Raw genomic sequence first — 26,797 nt, forward strand, 5'->3', positions numbered from 1 at the left:
CAACTGACAGTTACCTAGGTATGACACAATGTTTTAGCATCCTGAAAGCATAAACAGCTGCAACACTGTTCCTACATCAGCCAGCAGTATTTTGGAAAATTATTGTATACATTTACATATATTGTTATTCAACGGTTAGAATTGCATTCACATGTTATTCATTTTCCTTTTGTTTTCACATAGACATCCCCTTTCTTTTCCCTCCAGGTAGACTTCAGACTTCAGTTTGGCCATTTATTGGCTCCAAATGTAGAAGTTTTGGAAGAACAAAGGCATCCCTGCATCATGAAAACAAAGAGCCAAACATAACAAACCTGACACAATCTATCATGTTTAAAAAAATTCAGATTAACCTTTAAATGTTTTTGTTTAATCTATATCAACTTTAAACCTGTTTGGTGTCATAATACAAGTGGATGTGTTTACAACCCAGCCTTATGCCTACTACACTAAATATTGGATTTTACCACACTATATGTCCAGATGTTTGTAGACATTGGCTCATCCAACATTCCTTCTGAAATCAAGTGTAACAGGGAGACCCCAACCAACATTAATTAAAACTTTTGCACACAGTAAAGATGGAACATTACTGTGAACAGTTGATAACATACAGCCACATCAGCATTGATGGTGTTCCATTACTGTGTGGCTGCTCCAGGTGGTCTTATTGTATTGCCAAAGCTTTTCTACAAGCTGTGTGTGCATGGTTAATCACCTGTGTAACGAATAGAAGAGGTGTCTGGATACGTTTGGGCTTATGTGAAGTGTCAGCCAAATGAAAAATATAACACCTGATCCTTATTCTCTTAATTTCAGCATGTAAGTATTGTCACTTATTTACTTACTGTTACAAAAAAAATAAGGAATTACTTTTTGGACAATGCAGTATGAGTAAACTTCACCCTGGAACTCCCCGAAGTTTAGCAACTAGCTGGAATGTGAACAAACTCTTACAGTGAGTTAAATGAATCATGAATCCTTGAGTCGTGCTTGAGTCACCTATTGTTTAGCTAAGGTTACAGTCTCTTCCACCTTCAAGAACGTCTAAATATCTCCCCCATAGCTGAATGAAAAGCAGATAGAACTTGCCTCCAGATTTCAAGTGCTTCTTTGGGTTGTGGTTGCACAGGCCTAATTCCCTGTGCTAAATCGACAACCATGCGTGCTAAAAGCTGATTAAGAATTTGTCTTGATTTGTGTACCAGCTTGGTTCTAGGCAAAGTGTGATGCATAATTTCTCTGATGAAGCTCCAGAAGCACTGGTGTTCTAGGCTGACACGAAGGCATGCTGCTGTAGGCTTCGTGCTTGGCGCTAGATGAAAACTGGCCTTTTTGTTACTCTAATTGGTCTCAAAAGCCCGGGTTAATGGGAGCTGACTTGCAATACACAATTTAGACACTGTATAAATTTCATAGCCCAAAGCACCAAATGTAGGTCCTTGATTAAAAGGAAAAAAAGAAATAGTCCCGGAGTTTACAAAAACTTTTCTAAAGTTTCTAAAACATTGCAATTGGCCTAACCATTCTCCAACCTCATCCTACTGCAGCAACTTCACAGATCAAAACTTCCATTTAACCTAATCCAAAATGATTGAAGACAACCATTACATATCTCATGTATGAAAAACATTCTTTTTTATAAACTGGACTACTGTTCAGAGATGCTATACAGTGAATGGGGCCATCATAGGGCCTTATTCACCAACTGGAAGGAAATTCAGCATGAAACCCACTTTCACAAAGATTCTGACATTCACCAGTGCCTTCTTATTTGGGATCTGTTCAATATAGCTGAGTTTTCAGTTAGAAAAAGCTACACTACACAGCTAGACTACTTTGTAATACCTCATCAAACCAAGGGGGGCTGGAAACAACACATTTACCACCATGTAAACATGACTTAACTTAAACAATATAAACCAGTCTCAATTTAAACCTAACAATATAACTTGCCACACACACTTGATTGCAACAAAATCCTATTATATAATCTGGGATTTGCATCAGTTACTATGAAAGAATGAATTAGTCACATTCAGATTTCTGGAACATCCAAAAAATACTGTCATTTCGCTCAGAGTTCAGTGGGTCATGCTCCACCACTTTACTTCCAACCCATATCGACCCCACCTGATGTATCTAATTACTACCTACAGAAATCCTTGATTGGTTCAATGAGATGTGTTGGGGAGAGCGGAGAGGAGATCCTTACACCCTTTAACTGTGCCTCCTTCAAACACACTAGTGACTCATAACCAATGCTTTGTTACTTAGGGGTCAATAATGTCATCTGCACCCCCTGTGACTAGGTCTTTTGATGTCTATGAGATGGTGCTTGGTAAGGGGCGGCCGTTTTCCAAGTTTATCTGTGTTGGATAGAGCAGGGAAGAGAGCTGTTTACAAATCATTATCACCAGCTGATATGAGTCGTTTTTTTTCTCAGAGCTAAAAACCAAAGCTCAGTGTTCTCAGTGGGGTCATTATGAGTTTAGAACCAAGCTGGACTTTCAAAGTGAGCATGAAGCAGTAGCATTAGAGTGTCTGCATTACACACAGAAAAGTGGAAAACTGGACAACAACATTGCTTCCAATTATGCTTTTATTGTAAGAAAAAGGCATATAAATCGCTGAACCTTAAAAAAAGCCACAAACAAGTAACGATTACATTTTTGAGGTTTCTGACTTAGTCATGCAGCATCAAAACAAATGTGGGGTCTATGTCGAATGCCACTGAGTTAAGGCACTTCCAATAATGCCAAAAACTGGTACAAGCACACAGTCTCCAACATGTGTTGGATGGAAGGGGATGAAGAGATTCTACAAAATACCATACAGATAAAACACATTTAAAACATATTAAATAATATAGCTGGGTTTATTCAGACAATAAAGTTTTCTTTCTTTCCTACGTATCACAAAATATTAGCACTGAATATGTACATAAATATTTACCTCTGGTCCTACAATAAATAAAAATCCATAATTTGTTTTCCAGGACAGTAGTTTCTGTTCAAGCTATCACTAGCCTTCAGGAGGCGGTCTTCTAGTCGTTGTTTAGATGACTGTGGGCCTGTGTTATGTTCAAGGATGAAGGGTCATGCTTGAAATATACATGGTTGGCAACCATGAATGGGTGGATCATATAGCAGCATGATAGCATGTTACATAAAGATGTTCTTGGCTGATTCTTGGCTGATTCCCTGTGTGCTGACTGCTGTCTTCACACTGGCATTCTAGGTCACTAGTGTTTGTCACAGCCCTGCCCCCTGGTGGTATGAAACTTGTAGGCACTGACCTTTGCCTAAGTCTGAGTGAGTATAATGCAAATGAGTGCACAAATTAATGTAGTGTGTGTGTGTATGTGTGTTAATGTGGTTTAAAGAGATAAAAGTAGCAAACCGTTATGAGTAAGGTGTGAAAGACGATAAAAAAAATTAAAAGACATTAAAAAAAGAAGGATTAAAGAGGCATTTCACTAGCTTACGGAACATGAGTCCTTGCAAAATGCATCATATACAGTACTTCTGTGTATAATCCGATGTGGCAGGGGACAGTTTATTTCAAAAGTAATAACTATATATACATATCATCATATTAAAGTGGCAAATTAACTTGAAAACAAATAATGGAATCTCATCAGTATCAGAGCCTGAAGCAAAAAAAAAAACAAGCCTTCTTCAACACTCACTTCTTTAAGTGCAATCCACGCACTAGCTGATAGCACTGCTTGTGCAATCAGTAAAAGGCAAATGAAATGGAAGAGTAAGGGCACTATGAGTACAGATAAATAATGCTGTCTGCCTTTAGGCCTGTATGAGAAGGCCAAGGCTTAGCACACAGGAGCCAATGGGGCTTGGATGGTTATGGTACATGTGGAGTGCTGCAGGGAGCTGGGACGTCCCAGTGTCACTGCAGAAGTCGGAGCAGCGTTGGGGAAGGCATCATGGTGACCCAGAGCTGAATTGTTCCTTTTTTTAAAATTTTTTTATTCCGCCTTCTCAAGCAGCAGTCACTCAAACACAGCAATGTCCAGAAGGTCTTGACCCACAATCATTACGGGCTGATAAGGGCACTTCTCATGGCCCAGTTTTAGAAATCAGTGTCCCAGCCAGAGTTATCATCAGGCGGCGGGTCTTCACTGTCCTCAGGGAAACTGTCAAAATTACTGGTGTCGGTGGGGGATGACACCTGGTGGAAGATTTAGAAGCAAAGGAATTATTTGGCTAAAAATTTAAAGTTGATCAGCAGCTTTAAAAAATAGACATATGTATATGTACATATACATACACACATGTCTATACATATATATCATAATAACATTTAATAAACATTATATATATATATATATATATATATATATATATATATATATATATATATATGTATTTTTTTTCTACATTGTAAATTAATACTGTAGTCATCCAGACAATAAAGAAACACAATGAATCATGTACAAAATGTACATGTGTCTAGTTAATTCTTCATAATAATCTACTGTGCACATCATTTAATATTACATTGTTTAAAGTAAGAGCATAATAACTAAAAAAATATTTGTTTTTATTAGGGTTAGTTAGGGTTTTATGTACTATCATTACAGTTCTGTCCATGATAGCATAGATTACTGAAGCTACATCACAGTTTGAAAGTTGTATATAAGAAAAGAGGGGCCATTTTGGGAGAATTTTAATTAATAATTTTCAAATAAATTAATCAATTTATCAGCATAGGACAAGTCTGCACTCATAGCACTCAGTGGTAAAGATGTGATGCAAAATGAACAGTTCTAAACTCACATCAGGGATAATCGGAGGGATGAGAGTTCCTTTGCGCAGCCCTTCCCAGTTAAAGCCCTCAAACCATCTATGAAGGAGAGAGAAGAGATTATGGTTTAGATAAGACAGTAATAAACAAAATAGTATATAACAAAATATAATATAATATAATATAATATAATAGTATATTATAGTAATGTGCAACACAATTCATACTACATACTTGTGCTTTTGGATGTCCTTTACTCCATTTTTCAAGTTTCCCAGTCTCTCAGATGGATTGTCCCTGTATAAAATATGACTTTTTAGGATCAGGCAACTATTGGCTTCACAGTCAGACTGACAGGATCACTAAAGGCCATAATTTACCACATGCCCAGCAAATGACACACATCATATACACACTAACCTGCATAGTTTCTTTATTAGATTGGCAGCATTTTTGGTGATCTTCTTTGGAAATTCTATCATATCAATACCCCTCAAAATGATATTGTATGTCTTCATTGGATCAGGTCCTGAGAATGGTGGACTGCAATAAAAGTAAAGATGTTTCCAGAGACTTTAATTAATTGTCCACTGTTAGGTTAAAGATTTCATTTTAAATATATGTAAATTCTCAATATAAACATGCAATTATTACCTGCCAGTCAGCAGTTCATACATGAGGATACCCAATGACCAGTAGTCTGCTGAGATGTCATGGCCTTTGTTGAGAATAATCTCTGGGGCTACATACTCTGGCGTTCCACAGAAAGTCCATGTCTTCTTCCCAAATCCAATTTTCTTGGCGAACCCAAAGTCCACCTGAAATAAAATCAACCTATGAGGTCAGACCTCAAGGAAACCCTTCAGATCTAACCATCACATTTTTAGGGCTCTGATAAGAAAGCTCATAAAGGTGTGTAAGACATTGTAGCTCACCAGCTTGGCATAGCCTCTGTGATCTAAAATGAGGTTTTCAGGCTTGAGATCTCGATAGATAATCCCTTTGGAATGCAGGTATGCGAAGGCTTCCACCACACAGGCAGTGTAAAACCGTGTTGTGGAGTCTTCAAATGAACCTCTGCAGGCAAAAATTAGGAAATGTTAGGATTAGAACCAAACAATTCATCTGAAATAATATATGTGTAGATGTCAGAAAGCAGTAACATCACCTGTCTCTAAGAATGGTCCACAGTTCTCCTCCCAAGCAAGCTTCCATTAACATATACAGATACTTGCTGTCTTTGAAAGTCCTATACAATCTGAATCAAACAAGAAGTACAAAGTCATGTTAGTGAGAATGCTGATTGCAGTCATTAAAAAAATCATTTACTCAAAAATTACAACATTGCTAATAAGAAAAGAAAGCTATGACTACCAGCTTTCACAGATGTGAGTCCCAGCAGACACAACAGATATATGGCTTCATCATAGGCTTATTAATGCCCATTAATAGTCTAGAGTTAAGTGGTAAAAAGGAATATCACATGCACATGCTATTTAATAAAAGTGGTGATTATAATCTAGACAGTATCCTCATTTGGTGTCAATCATTGTTGGTACACGATGACATCATTCTATTGCCATGACCTCATGTAAATTACTCAGTAACTCAAGGTATGTATGACCAGAAAATATCAAGAAAACATTTTTTTTTACCTCACTATGAATTCTGAATGGGCTTCCTGCATGATCTGTTTCTCAGAGCGGATGTGCTCCTGTTGCCTTGTGTCCACAATGTGGCGCTTTTTGAGAATCTTCATGGCAAATGTTTTGGTCTCCTCACTTTTGAGCTGGACCTGGGGTGAAAGCCAAAGAGAGCCATTGGAATGAGGGTATAACCAAATATTTTGTAAACACTGTCAGTGCTAACTCCCTTACATTTCACAGACGCCGGGGCTAACTATAGAACATGAGTCATGGTGTATTCATGGCTCTGGCATCAGATTCTTTACATTGCGTATCAAAGGGAGCACTTGCATGTCAGGGGTCATTCAATCTCCAAACTACCGAGCAAAGGAATAGCACTACTGGTGAACATGATGCGTCCTGTCTAAAGGCCACTTGTTTTTACTGTGGTGCTACAGGGCCTAAAATAGGCCTGGGACATGGGGATTCCTCTTTAGGCCAGACTACTGGGCTTTTCCTTACAACATAGCATGACATTAAATCTCTAGGTCCGCATTGCACCATGTTCCATGTCTCCCTCTCTGTCTCAATGCCTCTTGCTCTTTCACACATGCATGGGCATGTGGGGGAGGGCTTACAATCAAGCATGTTACAATATAACGCTGCTTTTTGCAAACAGTATGTATTTACCAAGATATGGATGAACAGATACTATAGATCTGTTAGTCCATAGATGAGATTATAGATACTTTTAGGCACATGCTGTGTACATGAGATTAGTTGTTTATTTCAGTTACTACAAAGGTTGCCACCCCTAAAATGACATAACAGTTTTATTTTCATCTTGAAATGTAAAATCAAATTTATGTTTTGAGCTGCAGATAAACTGAATGAACGTTGGTGTGCTTCAAGGCATTTTGATTAAATGTCCCAGAGAACAGACCTATAAACAAGTCTTTTATATTAGTAGTGGAAAGTTACCCTGAATAGAGCTGCAACATTCCTAGATTTGACCTATGCACATTAACATGCAGGACAGGAGAACCTCTACAGCGTAGAATAACATGCATGTTATACAAATAGAGAATTGTTTTGGGTACAGGACTGTGTTTAGGTTGGAGAAAGTATAAAGCAGTGGACCTGAAAAATCAATTTGTTTCCTGTTCTGCTGCTAATGATAGGGGAAGCATTTATAACACACCACAGGAGGAGGCATTCAGAGGTATAAATAAGAATGAAACATGCACATGAATTGTTGCCCAGCTTTAGCCATCCTACCAGCTCAACGCGTCCAAATCCTCCTACTCCTAGGGTATCGATGATGTTGAAGTCCACCAGCTTCAGGTTGGAGAAGAAAGCGTTTTCCGCCTCGTATCTGCATTTTTTAAAGTGGAAAAAGGGGAACTTCTTAGATGTGTGAACTGTATATGTAACAGGGAATGTGAGAAGGGCAGGAATGGAGGCAGGTAGGCTGTTGATTCGCTCCCTCTCTCTCCGCTCCCGCACTGGGGCAGGAAGCAGCTCACGCATTTTGCCTTGCTCTTGGTCGAACCAAAAGAAATAATGCTGCAATGTCAAATGGATGGCTTTCAAAAGGCCAAGTAATACTGCAACAAGGATCTTACAGTATCTGGACTGTGGAACACCCCTTTTTCCTTGTTTCACGAACACGTTCGACAGAGTGCTAGCGACAGACCCCTCTCAAAAGCAGAGTTAATGCGCCATTTCCAGTTTACATTTCGAGCGCTGTGGCACAGTGTCGGCCAAGTATGGAGAAAGATAGCGTTGTCCAGGTACCCAGAGTCTCCCTGCATCAAGCTTAGTCTCTGATGGCTATGGAGCTACTCAAAGTCTGGCAAACTCAAAATGATGCAAAATTCAAATGGACTCTTGGACTCTGTAGAGAACTGTGGAGTAGCCATAGTCAAGGCAAATGAAGGACAGAAAACAGATCTCTTGATGGCACAAAAAACTGGCAAAGCCAGATATCCAGCCTAAGCAGCAGACAGAATGTTCTCCGAATGCTGAGACGACTGATGAATGGTGAGACCACTGCAGTGGCAGAATGCACTCCAAGTGTTTCCCCAGCGAGTAGAAGCTTCCACTAGTACTGCCTACCCGATGATCCCCACAGTATTTTTAGCTTGTGAACATGGGTCAAGGTTCTCCCAGTTAGCATGCCTTTCACACCTCTGCTTCTCTGCCAACCAGTATCAGTCATCATTGCTGCCTTAAAGTTCACTTTCCAATGACATGGAAATTCATGTCTTTCACACATATGTTCCTCTGCATGAACATGAAACTGGTCATGAGCCCCAAGTATGTAAAAGCACAATGCAGTGTCCAGATTTACATATCTTACTGTCAAATAAACCTAACTGTTTGAGTCACGTATCATTGGGTTCAGACATCATTAAATATTCAGTTCTTTGCAGTTATGGCTTTCGTTAATGGTATAAACCATCTTGGACATTTCCAAGACAATATTGTATGTTATTCTGATTCTTAAAGTTAGAATTAGATTTTTATTGATATGATTCCTGTCCTCATATTGGGCTTCAACTATAGCTGTAGAACTGCAAATGCTGGGCAAAATTATTATAGGATAATCAGTGCTGGGTGGAAGAATTTTGTTCATCATTAAATATAACAAAAATACAGTTAGTATGTTGGTGTTGTCATCTCAGCTCTCAGACTTAGGACAGGTAACAGTTGTAATTGGGATTCTATGTCCTTGACTGGACTTCCAACATTAAATGGCAATGTTGAAAGTAAGTATTAAAAGTTAATGGGTCAGGTTAGAAATATCTGAGTTAGGTGTTACCTTTGCACCTAAAGTAACCTGCACAGGGAAGGACAACTATCTCATGTGCCATTTATGGGAGGGAAAACACCTCAGAGTACCCCAGCAGTTATGTGACCCAGCAAAGATGCAATATCAGCAAAATGGCTTCATGCTCGGGTGGGACAAACATCCCATCACATGCAAAGGGCAGCACACTCTGTCAGACTATACGACAGCATCCAGATATACTCACACATGCTAGCCAAAAAAACCCAAAACTGTCAGGTTAGTCATAGCAAAGATTGATAATAAGGCACAGGCGTTAAAAGAAGTAATTTTCAAGTCGCTGTTGGAATACTCATGCACGAGTGGAATTAAAGACAATTAGAAAGTTTTTTCTGTACCCTTTTTCTCTTCTGTCATTTTCTCTTAGTGCTAGAGAATCTAATGATAAAACACTAAGAAGTCATAGAATTACCTCACTGCCCTCCATGTTCCCTGACCAAGCCCTATGGAATAAGAGTTTGTGTAAAACTCCTATGCCACACTTACCTACCTCTGTAACATTATTTAATCATGTTACAGGTGTAGGAAAGTGCATGACGCTGCATGTAAATGTATTAAGCCACAAATTAGGGCAATATTCTCTACAGTAACTACTGTAAACACTGTAGTTGTTGAAGTAGTTGACAACCTGAGAATAAAAGTGGTGGCTAGCCCCTGGAGCTATGCCATATACAGCTGTCTGCACATGCACTGATACAGGTACAGATGTCTGCAGTGTTTTTTTTATTTTTTATTTTATTTTACCAACTCTATAATAGAGGCTTGCTTGCATCTTTTCTTGTCAGGTCACTTTTCATGCACATTTACTTCAGAAAATACTGTATATTATAGCATATCGTCGCTGTCACACAAAAAAAGCTTTCAGTGGAATAAATGTAAAATGATTTTATTCCAAGGTATTCTGGATCATTTCTATTTACATATCTTCTTATCAGATTTACATTCTCTTTACTGGGTTGTTTACATCACCATGGTTACAGTCATTATCCCTGAAAGCTGCCAGCTCACAAAGGGGAAGCTCTAAAGTCCAAAAGAGGCAAGAGGACCCAGCATCACATGCTGCCACTTGGGAGTTGATGACAGCTGATATGTAAGGCGAGGATTCTGAGAAGAGCTGCCGACAACTGGTGTCGTGTCGCGAGCAACGGTGATTTTCCACTGCGCTGGCAGCCCACATTGGCGGCAGTCTCCCCTGGGAACCCATATACACCAGGCACACTTTAACACAGCAGTAAACAAGTCCAGCGCACTGAGTGATGGGCTTACCTGCCACATTATGACTTTCGGAGAAGCTTTAAACTATACACACACGTCTTAATTACAATGGATTCTGCAGTGCAGCAACCATTTTCAATATTCTGTATTTACGGATATAAAAACAATCTGCTTTGTAAGGGTTTAAAGATGTTTTTTTTATTTTGCTTACAAATAAAGTGACAAAGTACTTAATGTTTATGTTTAAAATATCAATCTAGTGATGAATTTATTTTAAACAACTTTTTCTCTTATACCAAATTAGCATTGTGCAATTGGTATAGCTAAATCACACATTTACGTCAAACTCAATGTGTTATTTATTGTCAAATAAAGAACAATGTCTGTGATTTTTAAGACTTTTGTGCTTCTGTATTTATTCTGTTGGATTTAGCCCTTTAAAGCCAGATTCATCAAATAACTGCAAGAAAATGATAATAATAACAGCTGTTTTTCACCGGTTTCTTTAAACAAACTAAGACATATACAACAAAGTATATCATCCCTTATACTCTGAGTTGCTTTTAAAATGTTACTCAAGTACTTTTGTCCTTTTTTCTCCATCTACAGAACATCTGAGCTAGTGAGTAGAGTGAGCATGTAAATAAACTAGTTTCACATAACCAACAACTACACATTACGGACAAAACATAGTTACCATAGTTCCACTCCCAGTTGAACACATACAGTCCCAGCTAAACATAACTTAATTTCCATAATTGGATTTCACATAGTCAGGTTCTTCCAGAAAAGAAATGCCTCAAAATTTATCAGCTACTTCTCGATAAATCACTTTGCCTTCTTAAATACCCGTAAATGGTATTTAAATTATAGTCTAGATATTTTCCATATATGACCATATATGATTAAATCAGAAATACATTTCAAAAAAGTCCCCAATTTCCCTTTACAAATGGCTGAGATCATTAAAGTAGTTTTTAAACGTGTCAATAGACCCTTAATCGATCTCAAAACACAAAAACAGTCATCATCAAAACACTGTCTGTCTTTCTAGTTGTGCAGAAAAGTTATGATTAGATATACTGTTTGATCTAATCTTTTCTTTAATCCAGAAAGCCATATTTTCCCAAAAGAAATGCTAAAACCTTAACACAGTTTCTAGCCTTTTGGAAAGCGGGTAAAGTTGAGGCTGAAAGCCATACCACGACATAATATTTGCTCACATTCCTCCATCTCGAAATGGCCACTTCTCAACATTTCTACCTCTGTGAATGAGGCTGTAAAAACATGCCCCAAGTCTGAAAGTCCTAACTCTAGTCCAGGAGAAGCCAGCTTTCTCATGGGTCAGTAATTAGCTAAGCCTGGCCGAGTGCTGGGGTTTAACCTTATGCTCAACAATGAGCAGATGCAAAAAAATGACAGAAAACAATAGAGAGCCTGACCAGGTGTTTCTCCACAATGCAGCATTTGACATGATTATGTTCCCTTGACCTGAGAGGGCCACTCAAAGCCTTGGTCAGCATATGCTGGGTTTTACCTTGTCATACTGTATTTTGCTGACTGTTTTAGTGAGCACCACAGTTCTTAATAATCATGCGGAATCCTTTAATAATTTTGGAATTGCAGTAGCTTTAACGCTTTATTTAGACATTAATATCGGAAATCTGAATCTAACACAAAATACTATATGGCTATGGCCTGCTCATTTAAAGTCTACCCCCCCCCCAAAAAAAACCAAAACAAAACAAAAAACAAACTGTGATGTTTATGCCATTCCAAAGCTTTAGTTTGTGTCTTTTTGGGTTGTCCATGGCGGTTTAAAAGTACGTTTGGATCGTTATTCCATTCTATCATTTTGCAGTTTGTTTCCAAAACTTATCTGGATTGTCTAGATGTTCTACAGCACATTTCAAAAGCTGATTTTTGTGACATGGTCACAGTTAAAGTTTCCTTCCTCATCCTAAACTCCCCTGAATTGCCACTTCTTCAAGTTTACTTTATTAACAGTCAATAAAAAATTCTATTCTTTCAGTATATTTAGTTTTTTTTATTCTGTGCATTTCACAGTTAATAATATAGTTTAGAAATTCATTTTGAACAAGTTTGCCTCCATTAGCTCACCCTTAGTATCTCCCACTGCAGCACCTCTAGCATTTAAAAAAATGGTAACTTCAGTTCAACATTGTCATTGCTTAAAGGCCTTAATACTTTAGGTCTATATCTTTTTTTAGCAGTTGGTGCTACATTATCCATTAAGTACTTTCAGTGTCTATTTTTTGGCCATAAATGGTAATTATGTTTAGTCTATTATTAGAGATGGTCAGCAGAACTTAAATGCTTAACAGTACTGACCCCCTACCAATCTCAGTTTCGCTGTCTCTGTTGGCTCCCCTCATTCTGCAGATAACTGTTGTCATATGATTTGTGACTGACCTTTGTTGAAACTGGAGTTGGACACATACAGGAATAGCAAAACAAAGAACTGAAGTAACACAATGTAAAATTAAAGTTGTCTGAGATATATTGACTATGTAACGGTCAAATACAGGAGTTAAATACTGAAAATACCAACACTTAAGTATTTCAAAAAAACATTTCTTTATCATTGGATTCAAGATCTTGACTGCTCTAACCTTCTTCCATTGGTCAAGAAATTACAAACATTTTGGTAAAACATCTCTAAACTATTTTCAGCAAAAAGAGCAGCACAGATTAGCTGAAATGATAAAAATAGGAGTGTTAGAAGCACAAACCAGTTAGTTTTTACAAATTCTCTTCCAAAAAACAATAATACATAAACTATATATAAATTTAGTTTACACTCTGTATCAACAGGTTTAATGAAATAAAAAACAAAAATAAAAAAGAAGACATTAGTTATATATAACATAAATTCAAATTAATAAAATATTTATACTACATTCAAACATGAATGTGTAAGCAACTGACAAATTTCAGAATATTTTTATTGAGCTAGAAATAATGAATTCTCAAGCATGAGAAATGAATTCATATGGAATTATTTTAGGGTCAGAGAAGTGTGAAACATTGTTATGAAGCTATGTTCTGTATGCTTCTCCAATATGGAAACAAAGTGGGGACTGCTGTTGGAATTATATACTGAAGGCCATTCATTTAAGTCCTGTTATTCACAGTTAGTTGCCTTTAGGTACATGTACACAGATCAACAACTACACATTTAGACAGCAATACATGCACGTATAGTGGCACTACAGTGCCTCGCTCAAGTATAGATGGTGGGATTTCCTGTCACTGCTCCAACATATAACTGACTCTGTGAAGAGGCTGTCAGTGATATGGTGGTCAGTTGGCCTTTACTTGAGCATGAAAGCCAAGAACAAAAATAAGCAGCTTACATAACCGTAACAAGATTTGGTTTCTGAAGTCAGAAGATGCATTTCATACTAGCCAGTGGCAGCATTGTTCGTATGAATTAGTGTACAATGCATTTCAGAATAATGCATAATATTTCAGTGGACAATAAGTCAATGTTACAGTAGTTGTATGTAAAATGTCATTCAGCCCAGCCAAATTGCAGTAGACTTTTTGAAGTGAATAAAAAGTAAAACCAACCTAGACTCTGTAGCAACCTATTGTATTTCTCTTTTCTGTAAGTTAATTTATATTTATTTTACATTTAAATTAAAGTAATAAAAATGAACAGTAATTGTGACATGTGCAAAAGTTAAGACGGCTGTAAAGTCTCAGGTTAGGTGATGAAAAGAAATTCTTTAAACATTGAAGGGTCTTCTCTCTCAACATTCATGGGCTCCTCTAATCAGATCTGTAACTTGTACTGCATAAAGGGTGAATCTATTATGTCCAATACGAATTACTTCAAGAAATCCTAGCTGGGTAGATCTTTAACATGCAGTACAAACAAGACGACCCATGCAAGATGACCAAAAAGCTTTCTAAGAGGAATAGTGAAAAAAATAGACTATATATTTCAGCAAAACAAGTATTTTAGACAGGGGTGCTCAACGTCTTGCATACAACTGTGTAGCTTGTAATCTATGCAAACATTGATGGTAAAATGTTAAAGTTAGACATATCATTGTTAAGTTCTACAAAAACACCAACCACAGAGTTTTTGCTTTTGAGCAATGCACCTGTGGACAGCCAATCACAAATTAGTGCAGTGCGTCACATGGTTGGCAACTCTGGTTTGGCTCACTTCTGGAGGTGTTCCCTGTTTCTGCATATAGAAGGTGCTTATGCTAGGCAATTCCCAGAGGAAACAACTCAGTATGTCAGTATGAGGAGTGACCTCCTGCATGTTTATCCACCTTCAGTTTTCATATCCATCTGTACATGCAGTCATGTGAAAAAACTGAATTTACCAAAACAAGACATATAATCAGACAAAGGACAGTTAAATGCTCCTGTAAACTGTGAAACATGGAGGTGGAAATGTCATGGTTTGGGGCTAGTTTGCTGCAGCAGGGCCTTGCAAGAGAATGGCTCAAAAAACAGAAGTGCAGTGTTTTGAAATGGCCGGTTCTTAATTCTATTGCAATGCTGTGGGGTAATATGATATGGTGCTTTCTTCCAGTAGATGGTTACAGGAAACGACAAATTAAAGTTATTTCAGCCAAAGGGAGAAATAACAGCTATCAGGGCCAAGGGTGTTCTAACTATTTCTTCAGTATGAATCACCGTTTTTTGTTAAGTAAATGATAAAGTCAAATGTTTTATTGTTACAACTCGATCAACATTATCTATAGATGTTGCTTGTCCATATTTCTTGAGAAAGAGCTAAACGTGATGAGTTATTTTTTTCACATAAATGTATGCTGTCATATATGCTTTTTATTTTTTTCCCTGAAGTCCACCTTATATGTGTGTTTCTAAGGCTGATATTCACTCAATAGGATAACCCCTTCACACATGAAACAAGCTATATCACATTCGAAAAACTGTCTAGGCTAAAATGTATAGAAAAACTGTTAAGGTCAGACATCCTCAGGATCTTCGAAAAAAGAAAATCTTTGGAATTTCCTTTGAAAGGGTGTGAAGATATGGTATACCCTATTTCAACATTTCATTTTCAACATTTAACAGATAATATAATAATAATAATAATAATAATAATAATAATAATAATATAAATGTATTTATAGTTGTGACATATAATTATTTTGTAGATGCTATATTAAAATCAATTATTAAAAAATGTTTATTGTTATTTATAGTCCTTTAAAACAAAATATTCTGTTGCAGAGGAGAATTTCTCTCAATTCTCAATAGGTTCTTTATAAGATATTGCTTTAAAGGCAATCATTCTCTAAAACCTGAGCTTTACAGTTTCTCAGACTACAGAGTCTGCAAAAGGGTCTTTCCTACCGGATTTTGCAGACTTTGTAATGTATAGGTGGCTCACCTCTACCCATCAACAGCATTTTAAATAAGTTTAAGTACACACGCCACGCAGGCATGTTCCTAGTACCCCCACACACCCTTGCAGAAGTGAAAAAAATGCAAAAGCTGGCAGTCAAAGGCTGGCAGGGCATAGTACAGTATAAGGTGTCTCCCCTGTGCGGGCCCAGAACAGAGTGTCCCCATTGCTTCACTGGCAAAGCACAGAGGAAAGTGCTATGCTGACTGTGGGTTCAGTCGTAGTAGGCTCAGCTCTAGTAACCAAGCCAAGAACTAATCACTGACCTGGCCAGTAACAAAATCAGATAGATCATCTTTACAAAAGGTTAAGGATTACATGAAAATCTAGTAGTTGCTAGCAACCTGTGAATCTCTAAAACTACACAATGTACAAAAAAAAGCAAAATACATTGTAAACATGTTCCCACTTGTTTTTTTAAGTCTGATATTTAATATTACTGTACCTAGATTTATATAAAAATCTAGTAACTAATGATCCAAAAGAAAGCTCCGCTGGAGCCCTGCCATTGTGGGCGTAGGGTGTTTTCTTAACATAACCTCAATGCATGAGTCACAAGACTGAGCTGGTTAATATGATGAGAAGCTGAATAAGCACCCAAACAAAACATGGCATGGATTAGACAACTGACCAGCTGCCATAGCAACCTGACTCACACGCAGAGTCACATAGCTAGAGGAGAAGAGGCTACAGTCAGATGATCACTGTCTACACTACCATTCAGAAATTCAGTATTGACATTGCAATATAGCTGAACTGGAACAATAAAAACACTTGCAGTGTACAATGTTACACAAACTCTTCTGAACTTTGTAGTGCTTGATTTAACACCGCTGATTTTACTGTGTATATGCCTGTATAAAATGATTCTAAAATATGAAAGTCAGAAAAATGAAAATTAGGAAGCTGTCTAAATAGTGTCTAAATACCTGAAACCAGAAGGGGGTGCTCTAACACCAGCAGATGCCCTTTCACTCGCCAGGCACAAGTTTTTGCTTTTTTTTCTAAAGGTTCACTCCTGTCACAAGAAGGCTATATATATTTGTAAAATATTTCATATTAAAGGCAAAATAGAAGGCAATGGCCCATAAATTATGCAAATAAACTAACAGCCACAACAGGCCTAACCATCGGCAGAACCGTTAGAAGCAAATGGATAAAACACAGCATAAAATTCCAGCCAGATAAACTGAGGCCTCCACTTCATCTTTGCGGTTGTGCTCAATCAGTGCCTGTATATCTATTAAGTCACTGTGATTTTGGGATTTCACTGCTTAAGCTCATGGGAATCGCAGGTTTTCCGCATCAGGGATTCTTGCCTGATTGACTGAGATTTGTGGTCTAAAAACTAGCAATACAAGCTTTTGGGACCTGATTGTTTACATAAAAGAAAAGTCAAACAGGCACAATTTCTGTCTAAACAGTCAAATATATATATATATATATATATATATATATATATATATATATATAAACATAGTGTGAAAATAAAACTAATTTAATCCTTACCATGAAAGTTCTCTAATGACCAAGACATGTTTGTTGTCCAATGTTTGCTTCCTACTTTTATGGTACTTATATTGACACTTTTTAAGGTCTTAAATCTGTGATGGCAGTATAGTAAGGTGGGATTTCTTTGTGTCAAACATGAAAATTATAACCTGACTGGTCAGGAAAATTTAACCGATCAGAAAATGTTTCATTTCTCCGGCCTTTATAAGCACTGAAGGAATTCAGAAAGAGCTTCCGTAAGCACTTCCGTAAGTCAGATTGAGTTTCTCTTTCCTGAAAGCCTCGGACCAAGGATAATTATAGCCGCAAGCAGGTCAGATACGGCCAGACATGAAAATCCAATGAGCGTTGCAGACTAATTATTTCATGCCTGATCTAGACCCAAAGCATAAGCCACATGACCAGACTTATTAAAAGAAAATATGAATTGTCTGATTACAAGAGAGACAATTGGTCTTAATAATCAGTGGGCTCACAATATGTGTGTATGCTTGTATCTGCAATCAGGTTTCACTTTATACCACTGGCTATAACAATGTCAAGTTAATGAGAGAGTTACTTACTTTGCTTTGGCCCCAGCATCCTCGTAGCCTTTGTTTGAGACATCGTCCAGACCTCCAATCAAGTGCTTGAAAGAACTGCAAAATTGAGAGCAGACTGTAGTTACAGTCCTGCCGGACAAGTAGACTGTTTATTTTCTCAGTCAAATTTGTCAGTCTAATATGCATAACATGCCAGCTCTGACATCTGAAGTTTAGACAAATGTTACAAGCACACACCAACAAGACTTTGGATCAGCCAGTCTGAAATCACAGGGCAGACTGGCCAAATATGAGCTGAATGACACTGTCATTAGTTCAACTGGTCCACATCCTGCAGCAAGGCATGCCTGCCCTACTTTAAAAGAACATCTTGAACTCAATTAAAGCACATTATAGCCTCGAGCTGAGTTGAGTTAGTTCACTTGGCCATGGTAGTCCATCTCTACTGGCAAAGCATATGCTGTGCATGCATACTGCCTCAAGTCAAGTCACATCTGCATGTAAAATGTGAAATGATATTCCTCCAGGACTGTTATCATTATCAAAATATGATAAATACAACAGATATTAGACACAGCAAAATGCCATAGTTATATGCAGCCTGCTTACACATACTGTAATGATGCAGTTCTATCAAATGGAAAATCGGGAACCAGTAATTCCATTCTGACTCACTACCCTGGATTTGACACTGCACAGCAGTATTGCTTATTATACAAAAAAAAATATGGATAATATTATTTAATAAAATAATATCAGACTCAAATAACAGTTCAGAACGCCTAATAAAGCTAAGGCCAATTCATTGCAAGCTCTTTACTTACATAACATCATCAACACGCTGATGATCAACCATAATGATGATCGAAAACAATCTGTGCACTTTTAACAGATAATCTGTCAGTAACTTTTCTGAAATTAAGAGAGATTACAGAGCATGCAAATCCTAAGTGCTCATGAGTGTGATGCTCTGAAAATGCTCTTCATTTAATTTCCCTTTTATGCTTGAGTCATTTATCACAATTTGAGAATCTGCAGACATCTGGGAGTTTTTTTCCCTTTCCAGCCATCTGTTTTGCAGCATCATGCGCAGCACAGACAATACCATTTTTGCCTTACCTGAGGCCAGTTTTGCATGTGTCATTACTGTCATTTCTTAAACTTTGAGGAAATGGATCTAAATCTGGATCTACAAATGACATTTAATTCATTGATGACTATCACTGAATACTAATTTAGTTTATTTTAACTGGGTTTTTGTTTTAGTTGGGAAAAGACTGAGTCATTTACAATAAGAACTTTCAAATGGTATTGATAATCAGACTTAGGTATAAGATAGGTATAATGTATTGTCTTTTATAGACAATGGCCTGGTTGGGCCATTGGACGGTCACTTCAAATAAGCTACAGGGTTCAGTGGCTGAGACTGAGTTTGACTGATAATTTCAACTCATCTGTATACAACTGTCCTGTGTGGGAAGGTGCTTAGATTAAAAATATTACTGGAAAAAAATCTATGCACATCTGGAATATGTCAGAATACATTAGAGTTGTGGGATGTGGGATACAGTTTTAATGGGCAGATAAAACAAAAATGTATGTGTTTGGACAAAATTCAAAAGCAAGCAGCACAAACATAACACTGTCCAATCCAAACAGTAAAGTATGGAAGTTAAGGGGGGCTGGGCATCTTGCTAAAACTGAGGAATGAATGGATGATGTAAAATACATGGAGATACTGCAAGGCTGCTACATACTGGCACAAGGCACAAGACAAAAGCTTTAAGAGGAATAGTTAAGTAAACTGGAATCATTTGCCAGAAAGAAAGACTAAAATAAATTCTTCTGAAACAGTACGCAAAGCTAGTCACAACTTATCCCAAAAAACTGCTCTAAATGCAGTATCAGTCTTTTTTTTAAAGGTCTGCTGACAAATAATGAATTTTGCCTTTGAAAATGTACTTTTCTAGCACACTGGTTTGCAATAAAAACACTGTCAGGTACAATCAGTGTAAATGTCATTTGAAACCCAGATGAATCTAAATTGCTTTTACACACACACACACAAACATACTGTGCAAGTTTAAAGTAGCCTTGCAAGTGGCTTTTAAGCTACTTATCTCTGCACTGAATATACTAAGTAATTGTAATAGTTTTAATACTAAAACTAAGTACAAATGCTGTTAAAAGTAAGTTTGATTGACTTCTCTGCGACCTTTAGCCACTGGATGGATGTTACCTTTTTACCAGCAGCTACCTGATTTACTTCAACAAAAATACTGGGCTTTCTTGAGGAGGTGTGAGGTAATGGTTAAGCTACAACACTGACAGTGTTTATTTGCAGTGTTTTATTGTTTGTATTTAATGTATTAAACCTCCAATTTCAACTTCACTGATTGGTTCAGTAATATGGGTCTACCACTGGGGGCACCACTGTCCTACAGGACATTGTGTGTGTGTGTGTGTGTGTGTGTGTGTGTGTGTGTGTGTGTGTGTGCATGGGCAAAAAGTTTCAGACTATCTGAGTATTGGCAACTACATAATCCTCAATTGAAATGTTCCATATGAGGATATGTTCTGATCACATGGAATAGTGTATACTGTAGTTTATATGCAGTATAAAAACTAAAGGTTAGTTACAGAACACGGAAATGCATCTGGTCAGCAATACAATCGATATTAAACGTTACTGCCTTTTAGAATTATTTGCATCAGGGGTAAAGTTAGGCACCAGGGATGTCGTTATTAGCTTTTGTTACTGCTGCAAGGATTTTATTCCTTCACACATGGGTTTGAGTGTTTTATATTTTTATTACAGCTTAGATACATGGGTATACTAATATTCCTAGACATAAGATAAACAAACACCAAACCAATATATTTTAATCTGTATTTAAAAACATCTATTTAGCTTGCAAGGTACTTTTCAATTTAGTCCTCAGCTATTTAAGTCACATGAAGCATCTGTTACATGACCTCTGAAACGTGACTGGGAGATGAACAGTTAAAGACAAATATTACAACAGGTACTGCTGACCCAGTTGATGTTGTATTCTTAGCCTCTCAATAAAACATTAACTGGAAACATGCCAAGGGCAGCAAAGGCCCCTGACCATTATCCTTCTTTCTCAAAGCACATTTTACATTTGCTTCTTTAGTATTGAAGTTAGTATTGGAGATAGGAGACTATTGTCATACAACCATTGCCAAAAATATTGGCACCTTTGTACTTCTTTCAAAAAATTACCCCAGTTCTCTTAGGACATTTCAAATTGCTTTGGTGTTCACATGTTCACATTCCTTTTTTGTATTGGAACAGCACAAAAAAGCTGAGAAAGAAGACAAATCACACCAAACTCCAGAAATGAACAACACTATTGGTACCCTCAGCTTACTATTTGGTAGCACACTCTTTGGAAACAATACCTGAAATCAATCACCATAAATGAGTTTATGCTCATTTTGCCAAACTCAGGAGTCAAACCTCAGGATTTGAAGGGTGCCTTTTCCCAATTGCTCTCTCCACAGGAGTTCTATAGGATTTAGATCTGGATTCATTGCTGGCCACTCCAGCACTTTGTCTAAAATCATTATCTGCCCACAGGACTGTGGCTTTTGTTATGTCTCTTTGTCAACAGTGGCTCTCTTGCGTCCATGTCCAGGGAGGTTAGCTACAGTGTCATGGACTGTGAACTTCTTAATGACATTTCACACAGGAAACCCAGGAAACCCAGGAACATTGGAGTCACAAACACAAATTAAAGAAGCATCACATGATATAATATTGAAAAGATGGCAATAATTTTGTTCAGTCCATTTCTGGATTTGCATGTGAAATTATATCAGGTTTGATTTTTTTCTCAGCTTTTGTGTGTTGTTTCAATGCAAACAAAATAAATATAAAAAGGAATGCAAATACCAGAGCAGTTGTAATTGCAACAAATTCTGGCAAAGGTCATACATTTTCTGATAGAAAGGTCATTCATTTCCAGGGGCACCAATAGTTTTGGCCAAGTCGCTTATGATGTTTCCGATACTGTATGACACTGTTATCTTTAAACAACATACACAGTCAATTATGGCAATTCAGGCGTGATTTAGGTATGCAGCCCTCATTTCGTCAATGAAAAACTACAGTTGCAGGCTTTCAACATATCTTGGTTAATTGACTATATTTGGGTTAAAGGTACAATAAAATTGCTTGTTGGACTATTTCTTTAAAAAAAGTCCTGGACAACATGGAATTTGACCTATTGTCCTATAACTATCCTTTTAACATGCATACAGTTTGGTTTATTCTGGACTTTGTAGATGTAATTAGCTTCCTTAAACACTCAGATGTGAGAGTGACCACATAAATATCTAATTTATTGTATCATGCCTCTGGACATGTAGAGGCGTAACGTTATCATGCTTTATTTGATACTTCCCACAGTTCTGACATGAAACTGGAGGCACAAGTTGGTTCAGCTCAAATAATTACCTCATTGCGTGAGCGCCAACACGCAGCATCCTGGCCAAAACAAGCACACTTTAAAGGCCCTGTCATAAACCTATCGGAGTCTGCTGATGGGACCGCGTTAATGGTTGTTTTTCCCCCTGTGGAGCTACATTCCTTGGGGAGTCAGACAGTGGTTGGGGGTAGCTATTTTTAGGAGCGCCTTGGTGCTCGGTAGGTTCAGACACCCTGGGGTTTTTGTGTCCGTGGAGATGCAAAATCTGTACAGCATGCTGCGCAAGGCATTTCACCCAGGGCTGCTGTTCCCTAACATTCACAGCGGCACTCTAAATGAGGCCGCATGCTTTGTTTTTTGTTATTTTAGTGGCCTAGGTTGAATTGGGCCCAAGTGTTCTGCTTGTGTGTAAAAAGATGTCATTATAACATTTTGCTGGTGACTTGAATCTCTAAAGATTTTTAAAGTGTGAAGATCATTTTGAAAGTCTCAAACAACCACCAGCAGTTCTCAGTCTTGCTCCTGAGGTTCCATTGCCCAGCATGTAATGTTTACCCTGCTCTAACACACCCAGTTCACCTTAATTGGATCATTGGTTGCAGGTTACTAAAATTTGCTGGCCAGTGGTACTTCTGATTGAGTGCTTTTCATAACCTTAAATGTTATTTTATCCGCATACATAGAACTTGTGTTACACAAGAGTCCCAAGAGGTTGTCAACAGGACACCAGACTTCTGATTGCACTACTGATCTACACCCAGTTTACTAAACGCATCAAAGTAATAAGATCACCCTTGCTACTTTGTGTGATTCTCACTAAACCATCTTTGTGCTAAGATGCTTTTGAGAAATCCAGCCCTGAACATCATGTCCATCCTATTAATAGTCAATCACCATAGTAAATTGTTTTAGTCTGGGCTTAGCCTTCATCTATGTCACCAAATGTTTATTGGATTGAGCGCAGATAAAAAACATGTTTCTATAGCACAAGTTCCAAGTATTTAATCTCTTATTTATCAGCTGATGAAATGCTTCAAATGTAGACAAACATTTTAATTAATTTATTTAATTAATTGTTGCTAAACTGCAGTACTGAAAAAAGCACTTAATAGTGAGGACACAAAAGTCTTCACTATTATTTGTGCCAATCATTTGATTAAACACACATAGAAGAAACTCACTCTCTGTCAATGACCAGGCAGGTGACAGCATCAGCAGCAATGACATTGGCTGTCCTAATGTCCTCTCTGTGGAAAAAGAAAACAACAAAACGTCAGTCGCCACCATGCCAAAATTGTTTTATGAGCCACTGCACCCAGTGGATGCCACTTCATTAGGGCAAGAAGAAAATAAGATAATCTGAGACTGCCTGAGATTGCAGTTAACAAGCAATATTCATACATCTGAGTCATCTTTTTTTTTAAATATAAATGAGTTAACAATTCAGCCAATAATGTGTTAGAATGAATTTAGCAGCACCAAATCTTGGAATGGAAATATATTTGATCAGTAAAAACAGAGACAGATAAGGACCTAACTTACTATAACCTCTTATATTCATTCCCTATAAAATCACATGCACTTATATTCTTACAAGGATTGTCACAATGCCACAATTCTTACTTGATAATGATACATAGTATAGTTATTGGTACAAGTTATTAGTTGAATAAATACAGTTAACAATGTAACAATGCTCAAAACAATACATAAAACAAATCTGAATACACATCTGAATAGATAATTAACATCTGTTAATTAAATCTTTTTTTTCTTATAAAAACATCTAAATTAGGTCAGATTCAACATGTTCCTTGGAAATGATCACTGAACTTTCAATACAACATGCAACACTAATTCTTATATGCAAATGGATGACAAACATGCGTAATCACACAATGTGCCGTCATTTGTTTAGTATCAACACTGAGCATTGTTCAATTACTCACACAGTAAACCAGCTAGAACAGTTGTAACTATGAATTTACTCTGTATAGCTGCCATCTGAGTCTTCTTCGCTGCATTCTGATGAAGTGTCGATGGAGTTGAACTGAGATTCGAAAGGACCCATGACTGAATGAATCAGACTGCTGAAATCCTCTTGGTTTGAAATGGACTGTGCTGTGTGGTGCTGCTGCATGGGCTGTGTTTAGGGAGAATGAGGAGGCGCAGAGAAACCCTGGCCTTCTTCCTGCTCTGGATGACGGCTTCCAGCAGCTGTGCTGCACTAAAGTACCGTGGGCAGGTGGGCATGTAGGTTACGCTCACACATACACACTAACACAAGCTAGTGTTTTTTAAGCCTAAATAAGCCTAAACACAGTCACAGTCAGTCCAGGGACCAAGGGGCAGGGCCAATAATCATTTTGGTTGGAGTTCTGATATTGGATTAAATAAAGAATAAAGACTAAGGCATCTGTCAAACTGCACCTAATTATGAACCCGTAATATAATATATGATGGGTTTCTTATGTAATTCCTGAACTTGTGATGCAATGCTGCTGGCTTTTCTTGTCAGATCTGCTCAGCGGGTTGCTGTACTGTTGTTAGACACATGCTGTTCTTAAATACTTGTTGAGAGAAAGTGTCAGACAAGAAGCAACTGCTCTAGTGGAATTAACAAATATCAGTCATTTACTGCAGGCACATTGCCAGCAGTTCATATTCTGCACAGTGAAAGCAGATCTAAATGGGATACACTCCTCCACATAATGTGTTCTCTAAGATAACATTCTTCGCACCCCTGTTGTCATCAGCTCTGCAGAGTTTTTATTTCTGTTGTCTTTTTTCTACTATAATTTGGGGATATCAAAATTATCCACCAAGTCAATGTGTGTTATTGGATATAATGTATCTTTTGGGGATCTAAATCAAGGAAGAACCCCTTAAAATGTGTCTTGTCTTGTTTCTGTTCAACTTAACTGTAAACCGCTTTTTACACCAGACATAACAGGTTTCTAGAAATGTACACTTACCATGTACTTTATTAGTAACACCTGTAGATCTACTGAGCATGGCACGATTGTTGGTGCCAGACAAGCTGGATTAAGAATTTCTGGATCCCCTGGGATTTTTGGCTCTAGAGAATTTCTCTTGATTTCTCTTGTTGATGCGAGAGGTCAGCGGAGAATGACCAGACTGGTTTGAGCTAAGTTAAGACTACAGTAACTCAGATAACAGATAACCACTCTGTATTCATTTACAATTAATAAGAAAATGAAAAAAAATACAATGGACGACAACAGCATGTCAGGATCCACTTCTGTCAGTAAAGTACAAAAAGCTGAGTCTCGCCAAAACTGGACAGTTGAAGGCACATGGCTTGGATTTATGCTGAGGTAGACAGTTGAACCCAACCCTTTTGAAGCGAAATATTGAGAGGAACCAAGACACAAAATAGAGAACCCAATGTCCTCTTACCAGGGGTACTCAAATATCTTACAGCTCCACATACCAAATGTCTACTAGGTGGAAGGTCCATAGAAGACAAACAAGCAATATATTTTGTGCTGCATTTCCAAAACTCCAAAACCGGTCTGAAAGTAAGCTATCGCTACGGACATATCCTCAGTAGCATTGGTAACCAGAAAGTCTTGTCATGAGTCTAGGGAGCCTTGTAAGAGCTTTCTACATAGAAGCCAAACTAAATGAGCTTATCATTCAGATTTCGGAAGAATGGGGGCTGTGATGCATGAAGAAGCAAAAAATACTGAGAGTGGATGGTGCATATGTTCCACTCTCATCCTTGAAAACGCCATATGGATCTCCAACATGCAAAGATGAGAGAACAGCTGTGAATTCTTGCCTCTTTCAAGGGACTGCACCAATGAACATCACCAGATCTTGCTGTCTACAGGTCTGTCTTTATATGATGACATAAGGAGTAGCACCTTTGTGAAACTACGTTGCCTCAAGCTAGTCCCTCTTTAGATATTATGTTTCCAGTGCTGCACTTTGCAGCACAGCAGAAGTGTGAAATTAGATAGCTCCCAGTGAGGAGACTTCACTAATGTCAGTCCTCCACCTAATAGGGTGTGATCAGTGTCACCCACAAGGAGAATTACATCATACATTTGGCCTTTACTCATTCAACGTTCACTGCACAACATCAAGTGGTATGCCAAATGGCTTGTCAAATCTTTTTTTTCAATACAAAATAAAAGAAGAAAATGAAAGTTAAAAGTCCCCAACCTTAGCAGCAATAATTGCAACCAATCATTTTCTGTAGTTGTCAGAAAATAGCTGTTTTTTTATGTCTCACAATGAACATTTTTGGTCACTTCAAACTGCTTCAGCTCAGTGGCATTTGTAGGCTTTTAGGTCCTGTCATAACATTTCAATAGAGCTTAGGTCATGGCTTTTGACTAGGGCTTTGAGCATTTTGAAAGTATGAAAGTTGAAAAAAATTAAAA

At 37.6% G+C, this 26,797-nt stretch overlaps 1 protein-coding gene across 1 annotated transcript in view; it reads right to left on the reverse strand.

Annotated features, from left to right (window-relative positions):
• Positions 1–2,584: 2,584 nt before the first annotated feature.
• The window catches only part of LOC140543797 (cGMP-dependent protein kinase 1-like), a 112,771-nt gene continuing 88,558 nt past the window's right edge, over positions 2,585–26,797 (reverse strand). The window contains exons 8-18 of the mRNA XM_072667044.1: positions 23,567–23,632; positions 17,953–18,027; positions 7,671–7,767; positions 6,423–6,562; positions 5,936–6,025; positions 5,703–5,844; positions 5,422–5,585; positions 5,188–5,310; positions 5,002–5,064; positions 4,800–4,866; positions 2,585–4,191 (exon numbers count right to left, since the gene is read on the reverse strand). Of these exons, the coding sequence (XP_072523145.1) occupies positions 4,093–4,191; positions 4,800–4,866; positions 5,002–5,064; positions 5,188–5,310; positions 5,422–5,585; positions 5,703–5,844; positions 5,936–6,025; positions 6,423–6,562; positions 7,671–7,767; positions 17,953–18,027; positions 23,567–23,632 (1,126 nt within the window). The 3' untranslated portion in view covers positions 2,585–4,092. The remainder of the gene's footprint in view (positions 4,192–4,799; positions 4,867–5,001; positions 5,065–5,187; positions 5,311–5,421; positions 5,586–5,702; positions 5,845–5,935; positions 6,026–6,422; positions 6,563–7,670; positions 7,768–17,952; positions 18,028–23,566; positions 23,633–26,797) is intronic.

Source organism: Salminus brasiliensis, chromosome 22 (genome assembly GCF_030463535.1).
Source record: "Salminus brasiliensis chromosome 22, fSalBra1.hap2, whole genome shotgun sequence".
In the NCBI taxonomy this organism is placed as follows: domain Eukaryota; kingdom Metazoa; phylum Chordata; class Actinopteri; order Characiformes; family Bryconidae; genus Salminus; species Salminus brasiliensis.